The sequence below is a fragment of the Oncorhynchus tshawytscha genome, linkage group LG18 (genome assembly GCF_018296145.1).
Source record: "Oncorhynchus tshawytscha isolate Ot180627B linkage group LG18, Otsh_v2.0, whole genome shotgun sequence".
Classification (NCBI taxonomy): domain Eukaryota; kingdom Metazoa; phylum Chordata; class Actinopteri; order Salmoniformes; family Salmonidae; genus Oncorhynchus; species Oncorhynchus tshawytscha.
Window position 1 is genome coordinate 9,881,178 of NC_056446.1, and position 19,366 is coordinate 9,900,543.

At 44.7% G+C, this 19,366-nt stretch overlaps 1 protein-coding gene across 2 annotated transcripts in view; it reads right to left on the reverse strand.

Moving 5' to 3' along the window:
• Positions 1-19,366, reverse strand: part of LOC112217463 (zinc finger DHHC-type palmitoyltransferase 14) — a 57,184-nt gene that overhangs the window by 4,465 nt on the left and 33,353 nt on the right. For both annotated transcript variants that reach the window (XM_024377759.2, XM_024377758.2), the window contains 6 exons: positions 13,068-13,226; positions 12,671-12,808; positions 9,021-9,069; positions 7,472-7,574; positions 6,968-7,077; positions 4,173-4,275 (listed from right to left, as the gene is read on the reverse strand). In XM_024377759.2, coding sequence (XP_024233527.1) covers positions 4,173-4,275; positions 6,968-7,077; positions 7,472-7,574; positions 9,021-9,069; positions 12,671-12,808; positions 13,068-13,226 — 662 coding nt within the window. The remainder of the gene's footprint in view (positions 1-4,172; positions 4,276-6,967; positions 7,078-7,471; positions 7,575-9,020; positions 9,070-12,670; positions 12,809-13,067; positions 13,227-19,366) is intronic.

The window sequence follows — 19,366 nt, forward strand, 5'->3', positions numbered from 1 at the left end:
GTGAATGTCACGAGCCATCAGTGGCCACCAAAAGCGTTGCTTAACCAAAAAGCTAGTGCGGCTGACTCCTGGATGACACGCTACGTTGGAGCAATGCCCCCACCGAATAACATCGGACCGACACCCCTCCGGCACAAACAACCGATTAGGCGGGCAACCGGGCGGAGGCGTTACCCCTTCTAAGGCCGTTTTGACCCTCGATTCAACCTCCCATGTGAGTGTGGAGACCACTAGGGTCCCGGGTAGGATGCACTCGGGAGTGGATGGGCGTTCGGAATGGTCAAAAATGCGAGAAAGAGAATCGGGTTTGACATTCTTGGAACCCGGGCGATACGAGAGAGAGAAGTCAAAACGTCCGAAAAAGAGTGCCCACCGCGCCTGCCTGGAGTTGAGTCGCTTGGCGGTTCTGATATATTCTAAATTTTTGTGATCGGTCCAAACTATAAAAGGTACCCCCGAACCCTCTAACCAATGGCGCCACTCCTCCAGTGCTAACTTCACTGCCAACAACTCTCTGTTGCCAATGTCGTAGTTGCGTTCCGCAGGTGATAACCGATGGGAAAGGAACGCGCAAGGGTGCATCTTGTCGTCAGAAGAGGAACGTTGGGAAAGTACCGCACCTACCCCCACCTCTGAAGCGTCCACCTCCACCACGAACTGACGCGAGGGATCGGGAGCTATGAGGATGGGAGCCGAAACAAAGCGGCTCTTGAGTTTGGCGAATGCAGCCTCGGCTGTATCGGACCACCTGAACGTCACTTTGGGGGAGGTTAAGGCAGTAAGAGGAGCGACTATCTGGCTAAAGTTGCGAACGAAACGCCGGTAGAAATTGGCGAATCCCAGAAACCTCTGTAGGGCCTTACGGGAATCTGGGCTTGGCCAATCCACCACAGCCTTAACCTTGTCAGGATCCATGCGAATACCTTCAGTCGAGACGATGTAACCTAGGAATGGAACGGATTGTGCATGAAAAATGCATTTCTCCGCCTTGACAAAAAGTCCATTCTCCAACAACCTCTGAAGTACTCGTCTGACGTGCTGAACGTGTTCCTGGAGAGAAGAAGAAAAAATCAGTATGTCATCCAGGTAAACATATATGAACTGATCAATCATATCTCTCAGCACGTCATTGACGAGTGCCTGGAAAACCGCTGGGGAGTTGGATAGCCCAAAAGGCATGACCAAATATTCAAAGTGCCCTCTGGGGGTGTTAAACGCGGTCTTCCATTCGTCCCCCCCCCTTATGCGAACCAAATGATATGCATTCCGTAAATCCAACTTAGTGAACACGGATGCTCCCTGTAACCTTTCAAAGGCTGAGGACATCAACGGTAAGGGATAGGTATTCTTCACTGTGATGTTATTCAACCCACGGTAATCAATGCAAGGACGCAGAGAACCGTCCTTCTTCTCCACAAAGAAGAACCCCGCCCCGCTGGAGAAGAGGAAGGACGAATGAATCCAGATGCCAGAGAACCGGAGATGTATCTCTCCATAGCCTCCCTCTCAGGAACAGAGAGTGAATATAACTTGCCTTTAGGCGGAGACTCACCTGGCAATAATTCTATAGCACAGTCATAGGGACGATGCGGAGGAAGAGAAGCAGCACGGGACTTACTGAACACCTCCTTCAGGTCGAGGTATTCAACGGGCACGTTAGACAACTCCACTGCCTCCTCTAGAAACACAGAATCAGACACAGACGAACAAGCAGACACCAAACAGGACTCAAGGCACTTGTTACTCCACATGGATATAGAGTTATGACCCCAGTCAACTCTGGGGTTGTGTTGGGTGAGCCAAGGGTGGCCGAGAACTAATGGTGCAAGGGGTGAGTCCATGAGTAGAAATGATAGTGTCTCAGTGTGATTGCCAGAAGTGATGAGTGTGATAGGTTCAGTGGTGTGAGAAATGTTGGGGAGTTCTTGACCATTGAGAGCGTTGACGGATATCTTGTGCGAGAGTGAGGTGATGGGAATCTGGAGTTTGTGAGCGAGCTTGAAGTCCATGAAATTACCCTCTGCTCCTGAGTCCAGTAAGGCTTGGGTGTCGTGTGTGTGGGTGGCCCATCTTAGTCTTACCGGGAGGAGAGTAGATGATGAGGTCTTCTCTGTGGTGACACCACCCGATAGTAGCCTCATGCTTACTACCGGGCCTGATCTTTTACCGGGCAGGAGTGGATAAAGTGGCCCGCTCTACCACAGTAGAGACAGAGTCCTTGGGATCTCCGCCTCTCCCTCTCTTCCCGGGAGAGCCGAGCTCTCCCCAGCTGCATGGGTTCGTGAGCGGATGCTGAACTGGCCGTGTTCCCGCCGCTGGCATGCCAGCCCTCCGTGTCGTTATACGGTCTGTTAGGGCATGCTCGGCGGCCAATACGACTCAGACGAGCGTCGACCCTCAAGGCTAGTTCCACTAGTCCATTTAAATTCCTGGGAAGGTCCAGAACATAAATCTCCTTCTGGATCCGGTCCTCCAGCCCATGCAGGAACATGTCCCACTGCGCCTCCTCGTTCCACTGACACTCTGCGGCCAGAGTGCGGAATTGGATGGAGTATTCCGATACTGAACGGTCTCCTTGGCGAAGGTCAGCGAGTAGTCTGGCCGCCTCCCTACCCGCCACGGCCCGATCGAAGACCCTTCTCATCTCCTCGGAGAGTGTCTGGAAAGAGGTGCAGCATGGGTCCTGGTTCGCCCACACCGCCGTTCCCCAAAGAGCCGCTTTGCCTGATAGCAGTGTGAGTACGAAGGCTACCTTAGACTGTTCACGGTTGAAGGTCCGTGGCTGCAACGAGAATTGCATGGAACATCTCGTAAGAAAAGCTCTGCAATAGTCAGGATCACCTGAATAACCCTCTGGTGTCGGTAGCCGTGGCTCTAGCTGGGAATCCGGTTCTGGCGGGGCGGGTTGAACTGCCGGTGTAGGTGGCGCATCGAGACCCCTCAGATGTTGTAATTGTTGGGTCAGCTGGGATACCTGCGTCGCAAGGGCTTGTACTGCCCGACCTGTGCTGGAGATGTTCTCCTCTTGTTGATCTATTCTCGTGATACTGCGGGAAATGAATTCGGTCAGACTCGTTGAACTCGCTGCATCCATGGTCTGGTCAGATCGTTCTGTAACAATACAGAGGCGGATGCAAGATGCAAGCAACGATGGTTTAATAAATACAGTTTACAGCAGCAACAGGACAGACAGACTGTACTCAGACGGAATCCGACCCAGGGACTAGGGCGCATCTTCCTAAGATAGCGTGCTGAGAAATCCAGGGAGTGTGTCCGGATGGGTAGGAGGAAGCACAGCAGATAATCCACACAAGGGCGGTGAGAGATGAGCACAGACACACGACACAACCTCAGAGAAGTAACAACGATCTGACAACAAGAAACACTGGTTACAGAGCATATAAAGGGAAGATAAGTGATTCCAGCTGGCACAGACAATCAGGCCGAGATTGGGAACCACGCCCACACAAACACGGGAGAGAGAGAGAGAGAAAGAGAGAGAGAGAGAGAGAAAGAGGGAGGCAGTGGATTCATGAACCGTGACATTTACAGTGGCTATTCCAGTGAAAGACTACCATGCTATTGTTTGAGGAGAGTGCACAGTGATGAACTTGAAAATGTATTAATAAACCAATTAGGGACGTTTGGGCAGTCTTGATACAAAATTTGGAACAGAAATAAAATGGTTAATTGGATCAGTCAAAAACTTTGCACATACACTGCTAGTGGCCGAAATCGAAATTGCGCCTGACTAGAATAATACATTATGGCCTTTCTCTTGCATTTCAAAGATCGTACAATTTTTTAAACCAAAAAACACATCGTTTTTTCCTATGTATTATCTTTTACCAGATCTAATGTGTTATATTCTTCTAAATGAATGTAACATTTCCACAAACTTCAACGTGTTTCCTTTCAAATGGTATCAATAATATGCATATCCTTGCTTCAGGTCCAGAACCTCAGGCAGTTAGATTTGGGTATGTCATTTTAGGCGAAAATTGGGAAAAAAAAGGGTCCGATCCTTAAAAGGGGGGAGTCCGATCACATCCAGCGAAAAATGTATTTGAAAGCGTTTCTCAGCAGATTTAAATACTGAAGTGCCAACTCAGTCCTGTCAAACACTAAACATCTATTTACAGAATGCATAAAGAACCACACATACAACCTACCATGTGAGTGTGAAGCTGGGTGGAGGCGTACATGCTGCTTCCGTTGGAGTGTGACACAGGCTGGGGTGTGTCTGACTGGATGAAGCCTCTTCTGTCAATAAGACTAGGAAGAGAAGACAGGGGACATGAGCAGAGGTCTTGAAGTGTGTGTGTGTGTGTCGGCAAGAGCATGTGTGAGTTTGTTTGGGTGCGTGTGTGGGAAGCCTCCAGGCCCCATCCCTCCATGCATACTCACACACAGAGCAGACTGCAGCCACCTGTTTCCAGATGGAGAACAATCCCCAACTCATTCCCTTGAGGTAACGGCAAACGTGTTAATGATGTGTGAAATTCCCAGTGGATCCAACCCAATGTACAGGTAAATGCCAAAATAAAAGAAACACCAGCATGAAGTGTCTTAATAGGGCGTTGGGCCACCACGAGCCAGAACAGATTCAATGCACTGTGGCACAGATTCTACAAGTGTCTGGTACTCTATTGAAGGGATGCGACACCATTCTTCCATGAGAAATGCAATAATTTGGTGTTTTGTTGATGGTGGTGGAAAACACTGTCTCAGACGCCACCCCAGAATCTCCCACAAGTGTTTAATTTAGTTGAGATCTGGTGACAGATGGCCATGACATTTGGTTTACATCGTTTTCATCCTAGTCAAACCATTCAGTGGCACTCGTGCCCTGTGGATGAGGGCATTGTCATCCTATAGGGGCATAGCCATGGTAGCCAAAACAATGGCTTGCCTAGCATTATGGCTTGACCCTAAGCATGATGGGATGTTAATTGATTAATTAACTCAGGAATCACACCTGTGTGAAAGCACCTGCATTCAGTAAACTTTGTATCCCTCATTTACTCAAGCGCTTCCATTACTCTGGCAGTTACTGTACCTACCTACCGAACAAACCTTACAAATAACTCAACTACTATAACACATCCCATTGCGCAACTCTTCTCAAGTCTGTTGTAACCCATTCATGTAATAGAACTTACTAACGAATCAATGATAAATGTTGCCCCACCAGATGTTTGACAAACTAACCTGATTTTGTATCTGAGGGTATCATAATGTGTATGGAGTCAAATTAGTGGCAAAAATAACATTGACACTAAATTTACACTAATATTACTCCATAAATTTACTGGCGGAACGACATTTTCTCCTCTAGCCAGACCATTTACGCTAAACGTCATAACCAACGATATGTTGTGAGGACGCTAACAACGGAGATGTCCCAAATGGCACCCGCACTACATAGGGAATAGGTTGCTATTAGGGACGCAGAAAATGTGCTGAGCTCATCCCCAATAGCGAGTAAGACAAAGCTAGTTCAAGTTCCCTCGAAAGACGGCAGAAACAGAGTGTACAGTAATTATTCCTGGGTGCGCTGATGGATATCGTGATTGAGTGTGCTGCTTATTAAAAACAGTGGGAGGCTGTGTGATTCTCATAAGTGGAGCTCCTTCTGTCGGTGCTGACTAATGCAGAACGGGAGAGGAGTGGAGGAGGGGGGGGGAGAAGGAGAGAGAGATTGAGAGCTGAATCTAAGATCCCTTATAGCTACAGTTGTGACTGGTGAGGATGCTTAGTGCAGGGTGTGTGCTCATTAGTGCAGAGTGTGTGCTCATTAGTGCAGGTGGTGGGACCAAGTTGCTATTATTAGAGTCACAAGCAAGTCTCAAGTCACAAGTCGAGTCCCAAGTAGAACGGGTCAAGACTTGAATCAAGTCCAAGTTGTGCATTCCAAGAGCAAGTCGAGTCAAGTTCTTCAAGTCAAGTCTCAAGTCAAGTAAAAAAAAAAATCTATACATGAAACGACTTGTTCAACTACAAATCTTTGTCTGTTTATTGAGGCCACCAGACAGCCCTTTTCATTATTTTGTCTACAACACATTTTGATTAACCTATGTAATTGTAAAATAGGGACTTTGTTTATCCAATCGTGAAAGAGTCCTATCATACAAAATATACAAGTAGATTTACAAAATATACACAGACAACAGCCAAAAAGAAGGCCACGTAGCCCATTTCTATGTGCACTGAGGCACGTGCGCTCCTATTACGCACAACACAAATGACAGAGACATAGGACACAGACACACGGAACTTCCGACATAACTTTCAAGCTATTTTTACATTACAAAATACCAGTAAGCTTATGCTAGGAATGGTTACCCCATTGCTGGTGAGCTTGCACAGTTAACGGTTAATAATCACCAAACAATTTTTGGAGTTGCATATTTATTCATTATGGCAATCCTCTCTCCCTACAATTTGATGTTTGCGCTGCACCCGATCCTATAGCTGTACAGTAAATAGGCAATCCGTTTGCTAGCTCACCCGACCTGTGTTGATTGACAGTTTGCTGGTCGAATCAGAGGGCTGAGTGTGCGTTTTACTAGCCAAGGGCGATGCTGCGGCTACTGTCTCTGACTGCAAGTAAAGTCATCCACGTAGACTCTGTGCCAAAAAATGAGTGACAAAACATTACAAAACCTGGCTAGATAATTTAAAGTCATCAGTCTCAAATCAAAGTAGAGTCTTGAGGTTTCAAGTCCAAGTCAAGTGTCAAGTCATTTTATTCTCTAGAAAGTCGAGTTTCAAGTCATCAATTTTGTGACTCGAGTCCACAACTCTTGTGCACACCATGGCAAAAACGTTTTGCAAATGGAAAACAAAAGGCTGAGTTCTCATTTGATACGTTTCAGCAAGTACCCTCCTGTTTCAAAACATTTTCTCCCAACTGAACGAAAACCCAGCCTTACTGTTAGCTTAGCCCTGGCAGAGAGTAACTCACCTGGGTGGAAGAGGACCACAGAGGGCAGCACAACAGTTGGTCAGGATGTTCCCGTAGCTGTAGGGATTGTAGTTGTCCTTCGCCCGTTTGTTCGACCACGAGCCTTTAATCTGGAGAGGGAACATGACCAATCAGTGCAAACACTGCAGCTACCTCGCTCTCCAACCAAGGTTAATGAATTGAGGAGAAAACTAAAGTGAAGAGAAATTTTGAAACTCTTGGGAGGACAATGGAACTTGACCAATCAGACCAGAGAAGACAGTTAAGAAGGATTAGGGACGATTCTGGAGTGTTCAATCTACTAAAACCTCAGCAGCGTAAGTGAAAAAAATCATGCCAGCGACTTCTTACATGGAAGCCCAAGCATGAAATGACCCTTAATGTGAGACAGAATTGTTATCAGCAGTCAAAGTCTGATAGAGAAAGAGGGGGAAGAGATGTGGTGTGTGTGTGTTTTTGTTTGTGTGTACGTACATCTGTGTGCTTGTTTGTGTTCGTACTCACATCCTCATTGGTGGTCTGATTGGAGCTGATCAGGTAGGTGTGGAAGCCCGACAGACCCACAATGGACCACACCGAGAAGAAACACACCAGCACCTCCAGCACAGTGAGACAAACAGTCAAGGAAGAGAGACCACCATCACCATAACAACCTATGTGTTGTCATGGCAATGCAAAACGCATGCATGCCATGTCAAAGCCGTTCTCTGTCCTAGCACCCTAATGGTTGAGCAAGCTTCCACCTGAAACTAGGACAGCAGAGTCCCTGTCCATCTTATAAAAACATCTGAAACCCTACCTCTTCAAAGAGTATCTTAAATAATCCCACAGTGCCCCTCCCCTCAGACCCCCTCCTCAAACCTCTCCCCAAAATAAATAAATAAAATAATTTTGTGAACTAACACGCACACTTTTCCCCCCTTACTAGCTCTGACTTTTCTGATAGTTACTTTGAGAAAAAATTTAATTACTATGACTGTGATATGTGGTTGTCCCACCTAGCTATCGTAAGCTGAATGCACTAACTGTAAGTCGCTTTGGGTAAGAGCTAAATTAATAAAATGTAAATGTTAAATGCATGCATCAATCAATTAGACCAAGTTGAGATGAACGGCATCTAAATGTGGGTGAGAGATGGAGAGAGCTCTTGCACTTGAGTTGGGCATAGTTGCACGGACTACCAGAACATTGTGTTGGGGCCATTGATTTCCTCGGCAATGCTCTAAACATAACTGCTATGTCCTCTATAATGTTACATACCAGCCAATCGACTAACATACACAGTCAATGCATACACACACATCTAAAGCAACGCATGTGCCACACACAAGGCAAATCAATGACTCTCTCTCTCTCTATCATTTATTTAGTGTATTTCAGCCATCTGATTGTGTGCGTGTCAGATCCGTTGCCTGTCTGCAGGCTGACTGGGGGCCTGCGTGTGTGTGTGTGTGTGTGTGTGTGTGTGTGTGTGTGTGTGTGTGTGTGTGTGTGTGTGTGTGTGTGTGTGTGTGTGTGTGTGTGTGTGTGTGTGTGTGTGTGTGTGTGTGTGTGTGTGTGTGTGTGTGTGTGTGTGTGAGTGTGTGTGTGTGATCAAGGCCCAAATGATGCGTGACAGGTACATGATTCTCAGAAAAGCAGCGGGGTGGCTGGATGGGGACTAATGGAAACAGAGGCAGTGCATCTGGCTGCTCCCTAATGGAAATGAAATGCCGGCATCTAGCACTCCCCTCAAATCAAACCAAATCCTGCACTACAATTTACAGTGCAGAATTTACACCCTGAAAAATGGTGTTTATCGCTTCTGAGTGTGTGTTAGTGTGTGTGTGTGTGTGTGAAAGTGAGTGTGTGTGAGTGATAACCTTTAGATGACTCCCACAGTTGGAAAGAGGGAGATTAGGGCAGTGTTATCTGCCATTCAGAGATCATGCTAATGATGTTCTCTGCTAGCTCCTTCCAATTAAAGGGCGAGTATATAAACAGAAATAAAGAAGTCCAACATCTAAATGTGCGCACGCACACATACACACTCTCCCCCCAGTAAAAAAGATATCTGGCAGGGCTGTCTTTGAGTGCGCTGAGGAAGCCTGTCCGGTTGGATCCTGCGGAGAGCAGAGAGAGCAGAGAAACGACGGGGGTTTGTTACATAAGGAGGGGAACATCCAAAGGTCCACGGAGCACCATGATGATGAGCTAGTCAGTACATACACAGCATTACTTCCCACAGAATTAGAGCTTCTCAGTCCTGGTGACGGAATATCTCAGAGCTGCTTCACAGCACCCACAGTAGGACAAGAAGCTGTATGCTCCGAAGGAGATTATTCTGCCTCCGACTCAAACGCCTGTCAATGTCTGTATTTCTCATGTCTGGGAAAACATGTCTACGTGCAGTTGAAGTTGGAAGTTTACATACACCTCAGACAAATACATTTAAACTTTGTTTTTTCACAATTCCTGACATTTAATCCGAGTAAAAATTTTCTGTCTTCGGTCAGTTAGGGTCACCACTTTATTTTAAGAATGTGAAATGTCATAATAATAGTAGAGAGAATGATTTATTTCAGCTTTTATTTCTTTCATCACATTCCCAGTGGGTCAGAAGTTTACATACACACAATTAGTATTTGGTAGCATTGCCTTTAAATTGTTTAACTTGGGTCAAACGTTTCGTGTAGCCTTCCACAAGCTTCCCACAATAAGTTGGGTGAATTTTGGCCATTCCTCCTGACAGAGCTGGTGTACTGAGTCAGGTTGGTAGGCCTCCTGGCTCGCACACGCTTTTTCAGTTCTGCCCACAAATTTTCTATAGGATTGAGGTCAGGGTTTTGTGATGGCCACTCCAATACCTTGACTTTGTTGTCCTTAAGCCATTTGCCACAACTGGAAGTATTCTTGGGGGCATTGTCCATTTGGAAGACCCATTTGCGACCAAGCTTTAACTTGGTTAAATTTTCCATTCCTCATGATGCCATCTATTTTGTGAAGTGCACCAGTCCCTCCTGCAGCAAAGCACCCCCACAACATGATGCTGCCACCCCCGTGCTTCACGGTTGGGATGGTGTTCTTCGGCTTGCAAGCCTCCCCCTTTTTCCTCCATACATAACGATGGTCATTATGACCAAACAACTATATTTTTGTTTCATCAGACCAGAGGACATTTCTCCAAAAAGTATGATCTTTGTCCCCATGGCTTTTTTATGGCGGTTTTGGAGCAGTGGCTTCTTCCTTGGTCAGCGGCCTTTCAGGTTATGTCGATATAGGACTCGTTTTACTGTGGATATAGATACTTTTGCACCTGTTTCCTCCAGCATCATCACAAGGTCCTTTACTGTTGTGCTGGGATTGATTTGCACTTTTCGCATCAAAGTACATTCATCTCTAGGAGACAGAATGCGTCTCTTTCCTGAGTGGTATGTTTATACTATTATTTGTACAGATGAACATGGTACCTTCAAGCATTTGGAAATTGCGCCCAAGGATGAACCAGACTTGTGGAGGTCTACCATTTTTTATCTGAGGTCTTGGCTGATTTCTTTTGATTTTCCCATGATGTCAAGCAAAGAGGCACAGAGTTTAAAGGTAGGCCTTGAAATACATCCACAGGTACACCTCCAATTGACTCAAATTATGTCAATTAGCCTATCAGAAGCTTCTAAAGCCATGACATCATTTTCTGGAATTTTCCAAGCTGTTTAAAGGTACAGTCAACTTAGTGTATGTAAACTTCTGATCCACTGGAATTGTGATACAGTGAATTATAAGTGAAATAATCTGTCTGTAAACAATTGTTGGAAAAATTACTTGTGTCATGCACAAAGTAGATGTCCTAACCGACTTGCCAAAACTATAGTTTGTTAACAATACATTTTCGGAGTGGTTAAAAAAACAAGTTTTAACGACTCCAACCTAAGTGTATGTAAACTTCCGACTTCAACTGTAACTGATGCTAGTCACACTGACCGTACCAAAATAGGTTAAGGTAGGCCTAAATGTGTAGGCTCAATAGGCTAAAATCGCTCAAGGATTTTCTACCAGGAACTCTAGTCTTGATCAAAACACCTCTACTGTGGTTCAGCAGGGAATGTGTGCATCTCAAATGGCACCCTATCCTATAGTGCACTACTTTAACCAGGGCCCATTTGGAACACAGACAAATGACTGACAGATAATGGTTCAGAAGGAGCTCCCCAAACCCCAGCTCTAGCCTACACACAGAAACACTAAAAATAAGAACTTACCAAAATCAATACCCACAACCCGTAAAACTGATGTTGTTAGCCACAGTAATCAATGGGCCGAATGCTGATGACTGATACAGATTAAACCTGAATCCACTCGTTATCGCCGGTAGAAAAGCCATAATCACCCAGAAAAGCCATCGTGGGATTTGTGGAAATGGCTAAGAAAGAAACAGGTAAGTCAAGCCAGGACATGTGTTCGTTGCCTCTCCCTCTCTGCACAGTGAGTGGTGGTCCCCAGACTGGGGTTGCACTGTGCAAACCTCTGGGGCCGTATGTATAAAACTCAGTGTATCTCAGAGGTGGAGTGCTGATTTAGGATCAGTTTATCCTTTTAGATGAGATTACATGGGGGCTGATCCTAGTTCAGCACTGTTACTCTGAGAGGCTTGATACATACGACCCCTGGCCTGTTTCTGCTCTGCCTGATTGATCTGTGTGTACAGTAAAGCACCACAAGCACCGCTCCCTCTCTCCCTCATAGAGAGAGAGACCAGCCGTGTCAGCAGCTTTCCTGACAGCCAGCCTCCACTGGCGCTGGGAAGCAGGGAGAGAGGGAGGGTAGTATTCTGAAGAGGGGTAGAGGTAGAGGGGCGGAGGGGAAGTGGGAGGTGGTGCTGATCGAGATGAAGTGCCCAAGGAGGTAGTGCTGCTCAGGGCTAGCGGCCTTTTGTTTATGGATGTAACGGATTTCCTCCTCTTCGTCTGAGGAGGAGTAAGGATCGGACCAAAGCGCAGTGTGGTAAGTGTTCATGATGATTTTTAATTCAAACTCAGAACACTAAACAGAAAAGAACAACGTGAATTTACAAAACCAAAACAGTACTGTGTGGCCAAAACACTCACAAACCAAAAGTGAAACCCAGGCTACCTAAGTATGATTCTCAATCAGAGACAACTAACGACACCTGCCTCTGATTGAGAACCATACTAGACCGAACACAAAAACCAACATAGAAAAACAAACATAGACTGCCCACCCCAACTCACGCCCTGACCATACTAAAATACTAAATAACAGAACTATGGTCAGAACATGACAATGGGTGGATACTGCTGACGGTGAAATACACCTGAAAACCTGGTTGTGGGTAACCGTCTGCTCAACCGCTGTGTATGGGGTAAGGATAATCAGAGTTACAATTACTTGGACATTCCAGGACTTCAAAGGGCACCAACCGCCAAGTCAATAAACCATCAAGTTAGTTCTTAAAAATAAAATAAAAATTGATACTTGGAATACTTTAAAAAGTGAGCCTATACAAAAAAAACCTGATAACGTGTGAGAGAAATACCAGTGTTATGCATTCACTCATCTTGTCATTGATGATATTATCTGGATAACAAACATGTTCTGGTCACCTGGGGGACATTGTTTGGGGAAAAACAGTGTTGTGTGTATTTCAGGGCATCACCGCTTTGTGTGTGTGTGTGTGTTTCAGTCTCTGGTCGGTATTATACTCACTCAGGATGACGTGTGTGATGACGAAGGCGAATATGAATACAGTGAGGAAGGAGAGGGAGAGGATGAAGAGGTAGAAGAAACGGTAGTTCCTCTTTCCCACACAGTTCCCCACCCAGGGACAGTGGTGGTCAAAACGCTCTGCAGAGAGGAGGGAGAGAGAGAGAGAGGGGAAAGGTACGTTTAGACAAAGGTAAATAGAAAAGTGGTCGGACAGAGGTAAGGGAAAGAGTGGGAATAGAGACATAAAGAAGAAGAGAGAAGCAGATAGAAAGGGAAATAAAACAGTGGAAAGAGAAAGGGAGAGATGGGAGAGAGTAGGTGGTTTAAAAGTCATGCATATGGAGCAGCCATCGAGTCAGTTAGCTTCTCCTATTATTTTCAGGACTACAGTACTCACCCACACAGTTGTCGCAAAGGCTGCAGTGCGAGGCCCGCGGGGGCCTGAAGATCTTGCAGGTGAAGCAGTACTTGAGCTTCACCGTCTGCCCGTTGATGACCACCTCTCTGGTCCTCGGGGGCGGCCTGTACCCTGGACCACTGGGGCCGTTAGCCGCGCCTGAGGAGGACCAAACAAGAGCAAGTCAGATCTGGTTCACAAGGGAAGCATATTCCTTTGTTTTCCTATGGTGGATATTCAGTACAGCCTCAGAGCTGTATCTTATTCCTAAAGCACAGCCAGTCCGTTAGGGGCCAGACACGAGTACCTGTATCCAAGGGGGTTTGAGTTTGGGAAATTTTCAGGCTCTGTTTTTATTTCCCTGTGATAAACAAAGCAAGTCACGCCATCACATTTCAGGGGCTTCTAAACAGCTTCTACCACCAAGCCATAAGACTCCTGAACATCTAATCAAATGGCTACTCAGACTATTTGCATTGCCCCCCCCCCTCTTTTTACCCTGATGCTACTCTCTGTTATTATCTATGCATAGTCACATTAATAACTCTACCTACATGTACATATTTCCTCAATTACCTCAACTAACCGGTGCCCCTGCACATTGACTCTGTACCGTATGGTGGAAAATTTCATGTTATAATACTTTTATTGCATCAAATGGTTGTTTTATGCAACAGAATAGAGGATTCTTATAACTATTGTGTGTGTGTTCTACTTAGGATGGGCCTCTGGGAGAGAACACTGACAGGAGATTTACCATGTCTTTTGGGTGATAAAACCTAAAGAGCATTCCAAAGCATGAGTTAATGTTTCTGTTCTATACCGTACCAGGGAGACATGGCTCCAGTATGGAGTTAGAGGGCCAGACACTGGTCTCTACACAATGAAAATGGTTGACACAGCAGATACTGTCTGCTATGAATTACAGGTGTCTTTCATACAAATCTTAACCTTGTGACCCATTCTATACATCTGTTGTTCGTCATCTAGGTTGAAAGGGGTGTATCTTGGCTATAAAATACCTTTGTACTTTGTCTCGGGGCTCTCAACGAATCACTTGAGCATGAATCGTTGGCCAGCCAACATTATTGTAGAGCACTCAATCGATTCACTTTATATGTGTGTGTGCATTGTATTGACCTGCTCCCTTATTAATAAGCGATTAAAGATTTAGTTTAAGTATAACTCTGACTTGTACTGTAGGTTTGTCTCTCCTCATTTGATAGTAAAGAAATGAACCACCACAACCGGTACCCCCTGTACAGTATATAGCTTCGCTACGGTTATTTTACTGCTAACTTTAATTATTCGTTACTTTCATTCCTTTTTTTTTTTTAGGTATTTTTCTTAAAACTGCATTGCTGGTTAAGGGCATGTAAGTAAGTATTTCACCTGTTTTATTCGGCGCATGTGGCAAATAAAATTTGATTTGATTACACAGGCTTTCGGAGCTTGATATATCAGTCAGCACATTTTACTGGCTTCCTCGCTGATGTATTTTACAGTGGCGGGCCGCTGGGGAACGATGTTTACTTGGCATTACATTATTCATCTGCTCAGCAGGACCTAGCACTCCACTCAGAGATAAGAGGCACATACACACATAGACTCACAAGCAAACACTCACATGCACACACACGCATGCACGCACACACACACACACACACACACGGCCTGCTCCTCAAGCTTGGAGATGGGGGGGCAACACCTCTGCGGCTCTGCATATCGCTCACTCAGAGACACTTAATTCCCTACTCCCGTGACAGGAGGACTTTTAAAAAATTAGATTTTATTTATAACCTTTATTTATTTAGTCAGTTAAGAACAAATTCTTATTTACAATGACGGCCTACCCTGGCCAAACCCTAACCCTCCCAATCACGGTCGGTTGTGATACAGCCTGGAATCAAACCAGGGTCTGTAGTAATGCCTCAAGCACTGAGATGCAGTGCCTTAGACCGCTGCGCCACTCGGGAGCCCCAAAAAACAATACTACTAATAAAATAATACTACTTATAGCTTTTATCGTTTACAGGTAAGGTACTGTAAATGTAATTATAATATATAAAAATAACTCAGCAAAAAAAGAAAAGACCCTTTTCAGGACCCTGTTTTTCAAAGATAATTCGTAAAAATCAAAACAACTTCACAGATCTTCAAAGTAAAGGGTTTAAACACTGTTTCCGATGCTTGTTCAATGAACCATAAACAAACCATTAATGAACATGCACCTGTGGAACGGTCGTTAAGACACTAACAGCTTACAGACAGATGGTAGGCAATTAAGGTCACACTTATGAAAACATAGGACACTAAAGAGACCTTTCTACTGACTCTGAAAAACACCAAAAGAAAGATGCCCAGGGTCCCTGCTCATCTGTGTGAACGTGCCTTAGGCATGCTGCATGGAGGCATGAGGACTGCAGATGTGCCCAGGGCAGTAAATTGCAGTGTTTGTACTGTGAGACACCTAAGACAGCGCTACAGGGAGACAGGACGGACAGCTGATCGTCCTCGCAGTGGCAGACCATATGAAACAACACCTGCACAGGATCGGTACATCCAAACATCACAACCGCGGGACAGGTACAGGACGGCACCAACAACTGCCCGAGTTACACCAGGAACGCACAATCCCTCCATCAGTGCTCAGACTGTCCGCAATAGGCTGAGAGAGGCTGGACTGAGGGCTCGTAGGCCTGTTGCAAGGCAGATCCTCACCAGACGGTTTTGTCTCACCAGGGTGATGGTTGGATTTGTGTTTATCATCGAAGGAATGAGCATTACACAGAGGCCTGTACTCTGGAGTGGGATCGATTTGGAGGTGGAGGGTGTGTCAAGGTCAGGGGCGGTGTGTCACAGCATCATCGGACTGAGTTTATTGTCATTGCAGGCAATCTCAAAGCTGTGCGTTACAGGGAAGACATCCTCCTCCCTCATGTGGTACCCTTCCTGCAGGCTCATCCTGACATGACCCTCCAGCATGACAATGCCACCAGCCATACTGCTCGTTCTGTGCGTTACCTGCAAGACAGGAATGTCAGTGTTCTGCCACAGCCAGAGAAGAGCCCGGATCTCAATCTCATTGAGCACGTCTGGGACCTGTTTGATCAGAGGGTGAGGGCTAGGGCCATTCCCCCCTGAAATATCCGGGAACTTGCAGATGCCTTGGTGGAAGAGTGGGGTAACATCTCACAGCAAGAACTGGCAAATCTGGTTCAGTCCATGAGAAGGAGAAGCATTGCAGTACTTAATGCAGCTGGTGGCCACACCAGATACTGACTGTTCCTTTTAATTTTCACCCACCCTTTTTTCAGGGACACAATATTCCATTTCTGTTAGTCACATGTCTGTGGAACTTCTTCAGTTTATGTCTCAGTTGTTGAATCTTGTTATGTTCATACAAATACTTACACATGTTAAGTTTGTTGAAAATAAACGCAGTTGACATTGAGAGGACGTTTCTTTTTTTGCTTATATATATACAGTGCCTTGCGAAAGTATTCGGCCCCCTTGAACTTTGCGACCTTTTGCCACATTTCAGGCTTCAAACATAAAGATATAAAACTGTATTTTTTTGTGAAGAACCAACAACAAGTGGGACACAATCATGAAGTGGAACGACATTTATTGGATATTTCAAACTTTTTTAACAAATCAAATACAGAAAAATTGGGCGTGCAAAATTATTCAGCCCCTTTACTTTCAGTGCAGCAAACTCTCTCCAGAAGTTCAGTGAGGATCTCTGAATGATCCAATGTTGACCTAAATGACTAATGATGATAAATACAATCCACCTGTGTGTAATCAAGTCTCCGTATAAATGCACCTGCAATGTGATAGTCTCAGAGGTCCGTTAAAAGCGCAGAGAGCATCATGAAGAACAAGGAACACACCAGGCAGGTCCGAGATACTGTTGTGAAGAAGTTTAAAGCCGGATTTGGATACAAAAAGATTTCCCAAGCTTTAAACATCCCAAGGAGCACTGTGCAAGCGATAATATTGAAATGGAAGGAGTATCAGACCACTGCAAATCTACCAAGACCTGGCCGTCCCTCTAAACTTTCAGCTCATACAAGGAGAAGACTGATCAGAGATGCAGCCAAGAGGCCCATGATCACTTTGGATGAATTGCAGACATCTACAGCTGAGGTGGGAGACTCTGTCCATAGGACAACAATCAGTCGTATATTGCACAAATCTGGCCTTTATGGAAGAGTGGCAAGAAGAAAGCCATTTCTTAAAGATATCCATAAAAAGTGTCGTTTAAAGTTTGCCACAAGCCACCTGGGAGACACACCAAACATGTGGAAGAAGGTGCTCTGGTCAGATGAAACCAAAATTGAACTTTTTGGCAACAATGCAAAACGTTATGTTTGGCGTAAAAGCAACACAGCTCATCACCCTGAACACACCATCCCCACTGTCAAACATGGTGGTGGCAGCATCATGGTTTGGGCCTGCTTTTCTTCAGCAGGGACAGGGAAGATGGTTAAAATTGATGGGAAGATGGATGGAGCCAAATACAGGACCATTCTGGAAGAAAACCTGATGGAGTCTGCAAAAGACCTGAGACTGGGACGGAGATTTGTCTTCCAACAAGACAATGATCCAAAACATAAAGCAAAATCTACAATGGAATGTTTCAAAAATAAACATATCCAGGTGTTAGAATGGCCAAGTCAAAGTCCAGACCTGAATCCAATCGAGAATCTGTGGAAAGAACTGAAAACTGCTGTTCACAAATGCTCTCCATCCAACCTCACTGAGCTCGAGCTGTTTTGCAAGGAGGAATGGGAAAAAATTCAGTCTCTCGATGTGCAAAACTGATAGAGACATACCCCAAGCGACTTACAGCTGTAATCGCAGCAAAAGGTGGCGCTACAAAGTATTAACTTAAGGGGGCTGAATAATTTTGCACGCCCAATTTTTCAGTTTTTGATTTGTTAAAAAAGTTTGAAATATCCAATAAATGTCGTTCCACTTCATGATTGTGTCCCACTTGTTGTTGGTTCTTCACAAAAAAATACAGTTTTATATCTTTATGTTTGAAGCCTGAAATGTGGCAAAAGGTCGCAAAGTTCAAGGGGGCCTGTCACGCCCTGGTCGAAGTATTTTGTGTTTATCTTCATGTATTGGGTCAGGCCAGGGTGTGGCATGGGGTTTTTGTATTGTGGTGTGTTTTGTCTTGGGGTTTTGGTGTTGGAATTGGGATTGTAGCTTAGTGGGGTATCTAGCAAAGTCTATGGCTGTCTGGAGTGGTTCTCAATCAGAGGCAGGTGTTTATCGTTGTCTCTGATTGGGAACCATATTTAGGCAGCCATATTCTTTGAGTTTGTCGTGGGTGATTGTCCTTAGTGTCTTCGTTCCTGTCGCTGTGTTAGTTGACACAAGTATAGGCTGTTTCGGTTTTCGTTACGTTTATTTGTTTTGTAGTGTTTGTATTGATTTGTGTTTACGTTTTGTTGATTAAACATGGATCGCAATCTACACGCTGCATTTTGGTCCGATCCTTGTTCCACCTCTTCGTCAGAGGAGGAGATAGAAGAGAACCGTTACAGGGCCGAATACTTTCGCAAGGCACTGTGTATATATATATATACAGTGCTATATATATATATATATATATATACAGTGCTATAACTATATATATATAGTGCCTTTAACTGCCTTTAACTATATATATATATATATATACAGTGCCTTTAACTGTATATATATATATATATATATATATATATATATATATATATATATACAGTTAAAGTCGGAAGTTTACATACACTCAAACTCATTCAAACTCATTTTCAACCACTCCACAAATTTCTAGTTAACAAACTATAGTTTTGGCAAGTCGGTTAGGACATCATGACGAAAGTCATTTTTCCAACAATTGCTTACAGACAGATAATTTCACTTATAATTAATTGTATAATAATTCCAGTGGATCAGAAGTTTACATACATTAAGTTGACTGTGCCTTTAAAATGAAACGGCTTGGAAAATTCCAGAAAAGGATATCATGGCTTTAGAAGCTTCTGATAGGCTAATTGACATCATTTGAGTCAATTGGAGGCCTACCTTCAAACTCAGTTCATCTTTGCTTGACTTCATGGGAAAATCAAAAGAAATCAGCCAAGGCCTCAGAAAAATATTGTAGACCTCCACAAGTCTGCTTCATCCTTATGAGCAATTTCCAAACGCCTGAAGGTACCACGTTCATCTGTACAAATAATAGTACGTAAGTATAAACACCATGGTACCACACAGCCGTCATACCACTCAGGAAGGAGACGCGT